We start from the raw sequence: 12,093 nt of genomic DNA, 5'->3' as shown, positions 1-12,093 counted from the left end.
CCTGGCCATTCATTCATTGGTTGATTCTTATATGTGCCCTTACTGGGAATCAAAACCACAACCTTGGCATATTGGAATGATGCTCTACCAACTGAACCACCCAGACTGGTAAAGTTATATTTCATCAACCTTATTATTGCTTAACTAAAGATGATACAAGGGGCACTTTATACCTAAGTGTAAAATAGCCATATATCACCACAGGGAATAAATCCTTGCTTCCCCCCCCCCCCCCCGGGGAATATATTCCGTGAAAGTCACTTTTGATAATGGAAAAGTTAAAGAGTAAAGGTAAGTATAATTTTAAAAAAATACATTCAATGAAGACAGGACCTAAGTTTACACTATTCTTCTTCCTCCTATGGAAGAGGAAAGGAATTGGGAAGCAAAACAGAATTTTTACAATTCAAAAAAATCATGCTATTCTGGACTCAATATATGTGCCTGAAAATAGTGTGCAAAATTTATAAATAAAAATACTTTTGTAAAATATGTTTTTATTGAGTTTTAGGTAAAGAGAGAGGAAGAGAGAGATAGAAACATCAATGGGCTGTACACACACAGCCTACTGGGGATTAAGCCCACCCCAGCAATGTTTCAACCTAGATATTTTTCTGCTCTATCTTCTGATCCACTAATTCTCTTTTCAGCTATGTCTAATCCATTATTAAAATATATCCATTGAAGACCAAGAATCAAATTAGGGACTACCAGGAGCCTCTTGGTCCAGGGATGGACACTCAATCCACTCAGCCACAAAGACTGGGAGAGAATTGCATTTTAAATAGCAAATTAACCCAGGATCTTCAATAGAAATACTTACTAAATTTTTTAACATGGAAAAACAATGATCCTTTTTTAATATATTTGCTTTATAAATATATTAATTTGTCCTTTTATATGTTGGTTGTTCTTAGACCAGTCCATAATTGCGTATATATCTCTGTACTTCCTTCTTCCAAATCCTTCTTGCTTTTTCTGCCAAGATGCCACTCATAGTGTATTCTTTCAGAATTTTACAACTTGTTAGAAAATGGCCAAACTTCACAGATAATAAAAATGCAGCAACTAACCTAAGCCTGAAGAAACTAGGACAGCATGAAATGAGACTTTCTTAATGGAAGAATACACATCAGAATGTTAATTTGTTCATCTCACCTTCACTCAAGATCAGAGTAGCTAGTGAGCATTCTGGGCTAAAACTGGTCCTTCTGAATCCTGCCTGATCTGCCACAAAACACACGATTCAGTTCTCTGTAGCTGCAATACATGGTAGTTTTGCCACCCAACGGAGAGGCCCACAGAGCTGGATGAACTAAATAAGGCCAAGACCTCGATTGGTGTTGAGCCATGGCTTGGAATCTCTGGGCAAATAATAGAACCAAAATCTGCAGGTCCTAATATTGTGGAAGGACATGCTAAGTCCTTTTTTAACATAGAATCAAATTATCCTTTCTTTAATATATTTGCAGCAGGATTCAAACAAATAAACAAGCACACACACACACAAAAAAAACAAACAAACAAACAAAAAAAAACAGCAATAACAGAATCACAAGTAGCAGCTGAGGCTTAAGAGTGGCAAGCTTTAAGCCCTTCCCAATGACACTAGCTGCTAACTACCTCCTCTGCAGCTGCCATGGGCTTCCCCGAGCTGGGATTCCTGGCATTTGTCCCCTTTTGCCACACCCTAGCACAGGCTGAACATCTAAAAACTGTATGTAGGGAAGACTATCTTGTTCCTCATTCCCAGTGTGTTTTGTCTCTCTTCATCTCACTTCTCCTATCCAGCCTAAACTGTGTTTTCAAATCTAGGGGGGGAGAGGGGGGGAGAGTGACTGTGCAGACCTGAGTAGTTGATAGTTTCCCTGAACTCTTCGAAGATGGCATCATCCCAGACAACCCTGATGAAAATAGCTCCTATTGCCCCTCCTGGCAGTGCCACTGGGAACAGCTGCTTTCAAGCATGCTGTCTGACCCACTAAGCCCTCTGTCCCCACCCTGTCTCCAATGTTGTTCTAATAACCCATGAAACCAGTCACTGACATAAGCTTCCAAGTTTGGTTAAGGCTGATAAATACTGGAACAAGGATCTCAGATATGGAGTCCTGCCCTTCTTGGTAGATGAGAGGAATAAAGAAAAGTGTGACGACTTTACATAAGAATAAGTGCATACGGGTAAAAAATAAATAAATAAATAAATAAAAATTTAAAAAAACCACAATCATTTATTGAGCACTGACTAAGTGTCTTCCATTTGCATGATGTTTTTTGCAAGCACTTCCGCATGTTCTCTCTCCAGGTAACAAGAATCCACTGTGAACTTGCTCTGTGCTAGTACTGTGCTCCCTGGCCTCAATTACAATTTGTGAAGCACAAAAGATAGTCACAGGAGCAGGGTATGTTGGAAAACCCTCTGGTTCAAAGGAAATTCAACACTCTACACCAGACCTGTCTGCATTGACTCCAAATACAGTGACTATCCATTTTCTAAAGCTATCCTCCCACACACACCCCCCGCTTTAATCTGGACAGGCAGTAATTTCCCGACTCCGGGATAGACATTCTCTCCTGTTTAGAAGAATAAATGTGTATTCCTTCCATTTGGATCCCGAGATTTCAGTGAGAGCTCTGGGCAGTAGCTTTCCTGCTAGTTCTAGGCAGTTACAGTGTCTGGTAGAGCTGAGCTTCCATATTACAAGTCACCAGTAGGGACTGTCCCCTAAGACATTCTCTATGCCAACCTAAAGCTCCTAAAGTTCAAAGTGCAGTAAAATGAACTGTTTCTCTTTTTTTCTATTCTGTATGCTCTAAAGTCCGCATCTTAGATTTATTTTATTGTAGCTTGGTCTTTGGTTCAATGGGTTATCTGCATTAACACAAGCAAAGCAACTCAACATTTATTGAATGAGTTTTTTTTTTTTTTTTTTAATATATTTTATTGATTTTTTTTTTTTTTTTACAGAGAGGAGAGAGGGATAGAGAGCTAGAAATGTTGATAAGAGAAAAACATCAACCAGCTGCCTCTTGCACACCCCCCACTGGGGATGTGCCCGCAACCAAAGTACATGCCCTTGACCGGAATCGAACCTGGGATCTTTCAGTCCGCAGACTGATGCTCTACCACTGAGCCAAACCGGTTTTGGCTATTGGATGAGTTTCTATGAAAAAGGCACTAGTATGGCTATGAGAGTCTGGAAAGGCAGTCTGTTACAACCAAAAAAATCTAACAATTTGAAGGAACTGCAATTTCCTACAACTTAGCTAAAGTGCATTGCTTAGTAAATTGCTTTTAGGGAACCAGCTCTAGTGATTGGGAGAGATTGTGGCAATTAGTATATTTAGACTAGGTAGCTCTGCATAATTGAAATGCTTGAAACATTTTCTCTTAATTAAGCATTTCTCATTACATTCCTAATACTCTTCCCCGCGTCTCAGCTGGCAAGATAGTAAACTGCAATTTATCTTCCCATTATAATGATTACAAAATGAGAAGGAATATATAAATCAAATTAATTTTTCAAAACGGAGTGGCAAGGAAGACCTGGCTAATAGTTAGTAGAGAAAAGTGACCATTCTATCCTGTCAAAACATAAACACTTCAAGAATAAATTCTATTTTTCCCAACAGAATGGAAAAAGCATTTGCCTGCTTTTTTGTTTGCAAGAGTTGTCACAGTAGAATGTGATAGTCGTATCATTGTGTTTTACATCTGTCTTGCCATTACATTTTTAACCCTTTAAACCACTAGTTGAGACACCATTAAATTGCAGTCTAGCATGCTGCTTATAAGCAGGGACTCCCAGCTCTATCACTTTCTGGCTGAATAATCTATGGCTAGTTAGTTTAAATGCTCCATTCCTCAGTTTTCTCATCTGCAAAATGAGGGTAATAAAAGTTACTATAAGGATTAAGATAGATAGACAGATAGACAGACAGTTAGAAGAGTCCTTAGTGGGTAATAATACCATATACCAGTAAGTGTTATAGTTATTATCATGCTTACCATTATCATAAAAAGAACAGTGATATTGTTGGGCTTCTTTATCTAACTGCTCTATTATAAATCACTTTCTTGTCCAATGTCTCTGAGATTAGCTTATAGAATAAACATGAGGTGGATTTTGGATGTCATAATTAGAATCTTATGACTGCATAGGCAAATTTCCAGCAAAAATATTTCTACATAAAATATAAAAAAAACTAATGATTTGAATAGTCATAGTATAAAATCCCACTATTGTTAAAGATTTATATATGATTCTCTTCAAATTAAAAATGTTCTGAGAAGGTTTTCTTGACTATTTGTGGCACCTTCTCTTTGTTTTGTATCAAGAATAATACTATAAAAATATATATATGTAAAATGTCAGTCCCTTCTGGTGTGGTAATAATGGGTTACTGAGTTAATGATAAATATCACTGCATTCTTTGGCCAATGAAAAAAGAAAGCAAAAAGGTTATTTAACAAGTTCAAATATTTTAGCTTTCATCACTCTAATGTGTTATTCAAATGCATTTTTGTAATAGTTTTATTGAGATATAATTTGCATACCACACACTCCATCAATTTAATGTGATATTGCAATGGTTTTAAGTATATCCATAGTTATGCAAATCATCACCTCAACCACGTTTAGAGCACTTTCATCATTCTAAAAGGAAATTCTATTACCCATCAGCAATCACTCTCCATCACCCTCCTACTGCCACAGGCAACCACTTTTTATCTCTATAGGTTCACCTGATCTGAAAGTACCATATAAATGGTATGTGTCCTTTTGTGTCTGACTCCTTTCACTTAGCATAAGGGCCTCCACATTGTAGCATTATATCAGCACTTTATTCTTTTTTTATTGTCAAACTAGAAGCCTGGTGCACAAATTTGTGCATGGGTGGCATATGACCGGCCACACTCCCAATGGGGAGGGGGGGGTATGAGGGGCAAGGACAGCTGGGGGAAGGGGTCACAGGCAGTTGGCCTGCCAGCTCTGCCCCCTGGTCCAACTCCTAGTGGAGGGAACAATTTGGATATTAGCCTTTTATTATCCTATCCAATAAAAGAGTACTATGCAAATTAACCATCACTCCACTCAAGCCATTCCCACCAACCAATCAGAGCGAGTATGCAAATTAATTCCAACCAAGATGGCTGCAGCCATAGAAAACAGTGGAGAGGCTTGGGTTTCCCCGACAACAGAAGCCAAGCTTTCTGCCTGCCCTAGCTGGCCTAGGCCTCCACTCAAGGCTACAAAGTTTTAATTATAGAAGATGCCTAAAACCAAACAGAAATGGCGGCAGCTACAGAGTGAGCAGAGGGCTTAGCTCCACTCCAGGCTACAAAGTTTCAATTGTAAAAGGTAAATAAATTCCAGATACCAGGGCCCCCGCTTGGGTTGCTGGGGGGTGTAGCGGGCCTGAAAACCACCAGAGGCCCCTCGCCCAGGCTGCCCCACACCCCAAGGGTACCCCCACCCTGATCCGGGACACTCTTCAGGGCAAACCAGCTGGCCCCAACCCATGCACCAGGCCTCTATCCTAGCTAATAAAAGAGTGATATTCAGATTGACCATCACTCCAACAAACAAGATGGCTGCCCCCATGTGGTCAAAGATCCTGCCCCCATGTGGACACAAGATGGCCACAAGATGGCCAGCAGGGGAGGGCAGTTGGGAGGCACCAGGCCTGCAAGGGAGGGCAGTTGTGGGTGATCAACCCTGCAGGGGATGGCAGTTAGGGGTTACCAGGCCAGCAGAGGAGGGAAGTTGGGGGCAAACAGGCTGGCAGGGGAGCAGTTAGACATCAATCAGGCTGGCATAGGAGTGGTTAGGGGATGATCAGGCTGACAGGCAAAAGTGGTTAGGGGCAATCAGGAAGGCAGGCAGGCAAACATTTGGGAGCCAGCAGTCCTGATTGTGAGAGGGATGTCCGACTGCCCATTTAGACTTGATCCTATTGGGTCTAAATGGGCAGTTTAACATCCCTCAAGGGGTCCCAGATTAGAGAGGGTGCAGGATGGGCTGAGGGACACCCCCACCACCCCATGCATGAATTTCGTGCACTGGGCCTCTAGTATAGGATAATATTCCATTGCATGGATATACCACACATTGTTTAGCCATTCATCAATTGATGGACATTTGAGTTATTCTATGATTGGCTATTATGTACAATGCTGCTATGAAAATTTGTTACAAATTTTGACATACGTTTTCATTTCTCTTAAATATATGTGTGTTTTGTTTTTTATTATAGCCATCCATGGAATGTGAAGCAGTATCCAAATATATTTTTTTAGATGTAAAAACATGGAAATACCTTGGGTGAGGAAGACAGTATTTTATGACAAGAGGAAGCAAGAAGAGATTAGGAAAAGGAAGCAGACAATGTTTTTAAGTCGTTACTCTATTTCATGTCCTCAGTTACCTGCTCTATTCAAAGGGTCAGGAGTGTGGACAGCCCTCAATTTCACATCTGGAGCTTATAATAATCATGACAACTAATCAGTGTAGTGACTTATTTTGCAATGTTCCTTTCCATGTGATATTCCATTGGAACCAATACCACAAACCTTATATGGGAAAATATCATTATTCCCATTCTGCAGCGAAGGGCACTGAGACTCAGAATGCTTAACTGACTTGTCTCCCAGAAAGGTAGTTAAAAATAATATGTACATACATGCATAAATAAATAAAATTCACAGAGCTGGGCCTGGAAGCCAACTTTTTAAAAAAATATATATTTTATTGATTTTTTTTACAGAGAGGGAGAGGGATAGAGAGTTAGAAACATCGATGAGAGAGAAACATTGATCAGCTGCCTCCTGCACACTCCCTACTGGGTATGTGCCTGCAACCAAGGTACATGCTCTTGACCAGAATCAAACCTGGGTCCCTTGAGTCCGCAGGAACAATGTTCTATGCACTGAGCCAAACCGGTTAGGGCTGGAAGCCAACTTTTTTATTGACTTCAGAGACAGAGAAACATTGATATGAAAAACATTGATCAGTTGCTTCCCAAATGTGCCCAGCCAGGGATTTAACCCACAAACTGGGCATGCGCTCTGACTAGGAATCAAATCCACCACTTTCTCTTGTAGAGAATAATGCTCCAACCAAGCCACATTGGCCAGGGCAGAAACCAATTTTTGTATTTCAAATCCCAATCCTTAGTTTCTTCTTTCCTTATGATCTCCACTTACCTCACCTTTGGTGACCCAGAAATTCATGAACAAGCAAAAGGGCAAAGAAGAATTTGTGTATGTGTGAAGCAATTAGATGTAGGAAACCTGCACATCACTAAGTCCCCACAATCAGACTGTGAGAGCAGCTAGGGGCGTAGAACCAAGTGTGACAGTGACACCAAGGATGGCTGCAAGCCCACTCCTTTATGAGAGGCAAGAAGCCAGGGCAAAAGGCCACTTAAATTCCTAAATTCTAGAGATATATATTGATTTCAGAGAGGAAGAGATAAAAACTTCAATGATGACAGAGAATCGTTGATCGGCTGCTGCCTGCATGCCCCACACTGGGGATTGAGCTTGAAACCCAGGTGTGTGCCCTGACCAGGAATTGAACAGTGCCCTCCTGGTTCATAGGTCAATGCTCAACCACTGAGTCATGCCAGCTGGGCTGGACATTATATTAACTGTACTTACATTGGTATATTTAATTATACACACTAGTCATTCAAATATTTATTGAGTAATTATTATGTACCAGGCACAGTGCTAAGATGAGATTTTAAAAAGCAATGACTATAGGCCTGGTCAGGTGGCTCAGTAAATTGGAATGTCATTGTCATCCCATACACCACAAGGTTGCAGGTCCATTCAAGGTCAGGGCACATATCTAGGTTGAAGTTCCATCCCCAGTCTGGTGCATATAGGAGACAACCCATGGATGTTTCTCTATCACATTGATGTTTCTCTCTCTCTTCTCTCTCTCTCTCTCTCTCTCTCTCTCTCACTACCCCTTCCATTTGCTCTAAAAAAAAAATTAATGAAAACATATCCTCAGGTGAGAATTTAAAAAAGCAATGACTATAAATAGCTAAGATTTACTACGCCTTTTACATGTAGCATCTCATTTAATCCCCACAAAATTCCTGCAAAAGAAATGGAAGCTGAGGCATGGAGAAGGGAAGTAAATTGTCCCAAAGTCACTAGTAAAAGGCGGAGGTAGAATAAGAGCCGGTTTCTATACTTGCTATCTTCACCACCACCCAATCTTTCCTGCCAGACCTTGTTCGGCTGGAAGTCACACGTGGTGACACACAGAGACTAATAATATTAATTAATTCCAGCAACCATTTGTTGAATGTTCATTAATACATGGAGCCCAGGGGCAAATTCTCACAAGTCCAAGAAGCTCTTATCTTCATTAACATTTGAGAGGAGTAAAGAGTTTCAAAGAAGTAAATTAACTCATCCAAGGTTGCAGAGCTATAATAGCTAATGCAGATCAGGTGCTTCCTGTGTGTATACCAGGCACTGTTCTAAACACTAATTTATCTAATCCCCAAAACAGCGCTATGAGGTAGACCTCATTATTACCCCTCATTCTCAGTTAAGATACTGGTCCAGGATCCACTCTAGTAAGTGGCAAACCCAGGACTCACACTGGCTAAAAGTCATTATCAAAACAAAATGCTGTCTCTTGGCTAAGTAGTAGCAGAGCAGAAATTCAAACCCAGTCTAACTCTTGAATGAGAAAGAACCCTCTATCTTTCTTACCAACCTGCTAAGTATGGCCCTCCTACCTGCTGTAAATATGGAGTGGTGCTAGGGAAGATGGGAGTAAAGAGTTCTAAGGAGCATTTAAGCTGCATTTTGAAGGTAAAAATAAGTACTGGACAAAGGCAAGCACTATGCAATTTATTTTATTTATTCTTTGCAATTATTATTTTCAAGAAAATTATATGTATCCAATTGAGGACTTTGAAAAAGACGATGTAGTTTCAAATTGAATTATAAAATCTTTACTGTGTTTTAATTTTTCAATGAGAAATATTCTTGATGAAGAGAAACAAGGTTTTGTTCAACTTAAATTTGGCTATCCATTAAAAATCATCAAGGAATAGAAATGAGCAATTTTTGTAATATTAAACTCAATTAATTCTGACTTCCACTATTTACTTCCTCAATCTCAGTGCTTCAAGCAGGGTGATTTCCCAAGCTTAGGAATCTCTGCAAGCTTTTCTCTCCTTCAGGTCTGAAACACAGCACTCAGAAACCATAATGAGCCTGGAGATTCTAATCAAGAACTAGAAGGAACCAGTGTGCGCCCCGTTCCTGCGGGGCTAGAGACCAGCAGGCAACTTGTGGCTCACATACTGCAGAACCAGGGTTTTGGTTTTTTCCCCTAGCAAACTGATTTATGAGCCCAAAAAGGGCAGCTGCAGAACCGGTCAGACCGCAAGTACAATTCTCAAACATGAATCCAAGAAGAAGATCCAGGATGAGATGGGAATGGTAAGGTGGGGTTAGTTCTGGGGGGAAGCTGCCTGTCCTGGGCGATACCCTTCCAATCCTAATTCTTGCAGCAGCCAGGCCGCCAATGGATTCAGCAGCCCAAACTGTGCGCTCTGGGGGAGGTGGCACATCAGCCGGGCAGCGGGACCAGGTGCCTCCACGCCCCCTTGCGGACCTAAATGACGGCTGATCAGGACCTGCCTACCTGAGACAGGCACCGTGTCTCCAAAATGTGCACCGTTTAATCCTCACAACCACCTCTCCAGAGAGTCGCCCCGATCAGCTCCATTTTACAGACAAAACGCCGAGGCTCAGAGAAGTGAAGCAAGACGTGCCAACAAAAAAAAAAAAAAACAAAAAACGGGAAACCCTTAAATGAAGACGATAATTGGACTGCTTCCTTTTTCCTAGGAGTAAAGAGATGGGGACTGGGGCTGCTGGAGTGGGGAGAGGGGGCACTCTGATCCGTGTGGCTCTCGAGGCGGATTAGGAACCAGCTGTCAACTGGGAGGCCTGGCAGCGTCCAGGTGCCCGGGCAGAGGGAGCGCGCAGCGGGCAGCAGCGCGTCGCAGGGCGCAGGGCGCAGTGCGCACCGCCCGCTCGCTCCCCCGCGTCCGCCTCTAGAACCCGGCGCCGCAGGGCGCCACGCGGGACGGTCCAAGCGCCCGCAGCCCCGCGCGAGTCACAAGCCACGAGCCACGAACCACGGCGCGCCCGTGCACAGGTTGCGGGCACAGGTTGGCACTGCCCCCGCGAGCCCGCCGGCGCTGCCCCGCGCCTTACCGCAGCTGCTCCCCGGTGACCAGGACCTCGGCCATGCGCTCCAGCTCCCTCTGCTGCGCCCCGCCACTCCCGCCGGGGCTGCTGCTATCGCCGCCGCCGCTGCCGCCCTCCATGCTCGGAGCCGCGTCGCTACCACCACTGGCTTCGCTGCTGGCCGCCGGGCTGGGGTGTTAAATCAGTCTGCCCTCATCGAGGCCGCACCCGCCATGTTTGTTAGGGGCAAGCCCGTGGCTCGCGCGCGATTGGCTGGGAAGGGGATCCCTGCGGGTAGACTGAGGTGCTAGGCAAGTCTGTTCCTGGAACTTAAGGCGCGGGGGGCGTGGCCGGAGCCCCGCGTGGACGGGGGCGTGGTCGGGGGCGTGACCGATGGAGGAAAATATAAACATGTGGGCGGGGCACCGCTGGTGCAGTTTTGTGTGCTGGTGAAGGTGGAAGCAGGTGAGCTTCTGCTGTGGGACCCTGAGGACAGGCTGGGAGGTTACTAAACAAGTGTGAAGATATTTTGATTATACTTTCCATGCCCCAAATTGCTAAAAAGGAAACAAACAAACAAACAAAAAAACAGTATAGCTAAAGAGTGAATAATGAAGAATCTACAGGTCACTGCGGAGCATAGAGAAATTAAGCATTTTTCCGCCCTAATCCTCTTTATCAAAGACAATTCACTTACTTACCTTATGTTGAAATCAATGAAGAAGGTTGGCCAAAGAATCAGACAGATCTGGGACCCAACACCACGCCTACAAATAATTCTCAGTTTTCTCTTTTACAAAATAAAAAACAATTGTGGGTACCTCTTGGTGAGAGGGGCTGCATTAAAGATGCTTCAGATAATTGTTATCTTCCTTAATGCAAAAACAAAAATCATAAAATGGATATTGTCTTCATTTTACATCAGGAAGCAGGCTCAGGGAAATGGAGAAACTTGTCCAAGGCTAGCAGCTAAGTGCAAGAAGAATCAAACCCAGGACATTCTGGCTTCAAAGTCCTGTGCTTAAAAGATTGCCTCTTAAAATAGGGATTTGGTATTGTCTACCTTTCAGGGAATAAGGAAGGAACTTGAACTAATGCCAAGTGTCCTCTTTTCATGTCTCATGCAGGGTCAGAGTCTGGTCTACAGGAAAACCCACGTAATGCTAATAGTAGTCATTGTTGTAGTGAAAGACTATTGTGTATTAAAGGTTTATTCAGTCTGTCACAGTATTTGCATAAATACAAATTTCTGCACCCTTACAACAAATAAATGTGAAACTTTTTTTAAAAAATTAACAATATCTTGAAAAACATAATCTCTCAGTTGCCTATATGTAGTAGAAGTCTACAGGTTAAAAATGAAAATGAGAGGGCTGCTATAAATCAACTGCTCTTCTTTGTATATTTTATAGCAATAATTGCATAACAAATCAATGTTTTCCCCTCTCTCCCCTTCTCTTCCTATCTCTAATAATTAATATTTTTTTTAAAAAAAATAAAGCAATGATAGGGGAATTTGCTCCATTTTCTCTTTGTTCTATTGGCTGGTCAAATAAGGCATATTAACAGGAGAAAATCACAAGACTTCACATAAGCATGAAAATTCACCAGAAAGTGAGGCATAATGAGTATATCTGTCATTCTGAACTAAAGAGGGGAAGAGACGGGTCTAGGACTTCAAAAGGAAGTCAATTGAAAAGGAGATGAAAAAAGGAGTTAAAGTTTAGTAAACAAATGCTTGTTGGTTCATCTTGAAACAATGGGTCACAGAGAAGACTTTGATAAAAGGCTTTGCTGGGCTCTTCTCTGTTCATCACACAGCAGTTCAGCTTAAGCTATAGTTATTTATCTATGATGATATC

At 42.2% G+C, this 12,093-nt stretch overlaps 1 protein-coding gene across 3 annotated transcripts in view; it reads right to left on the bottom strand.

Moving 5' to 3' along the window:
• The window catches only part of DEPTOR (DEP domain containing MTOR interacting protein), a 119,221-nt gene extending 108,728 nt beyond the window's left edge, over positions 1-10,493 (bottom strand). The window contains exon 1 of one of the 3 annotated variants that reach the window (XR_004987733.2): positions 10,259-10,490. Coding sequence is in view for 2 of the 3 variants with exons in the window: in XM_036436872.2 (XP_036292765.1) it covers positions 10,259-10,371 (113 nt within the window). In the remaining variant the exon portion in view is untranslated. Of the gene's footprint in view, positions 1-10,258 lie in introns of all 3 variants that reach the window. The other 2 variants (XM_036436872.2, XM_036436873.2) reach the window with 2 other exon arrangements.
• Between the last annotated feature and the right edge of the window lie 1,600 nt (positions 10,494-12,093).

This window comes from Pipistrellus kuhlii, unplaced genomic scaffold, assembly GCF_014108245.1.
Source record: "Pipistrellus kuhlii isolate mPipKuh1 unplaced genomic scaffold, mPipKuh1.p scaffold_m20_p_14, whole genome shotgun sequence".
In the NCBI taxonomy this organism is placed as follows: domain Eukaryota; kingdom Metazoa; phylum Chordata; class Mammalia; order Chiroptera; family Vespertilionidae; genus Pipistrellus; species Pipistrellus kuhlii.
This window is presented reverse-complemented; position numbering and strand designations above follow the sequence as displayed.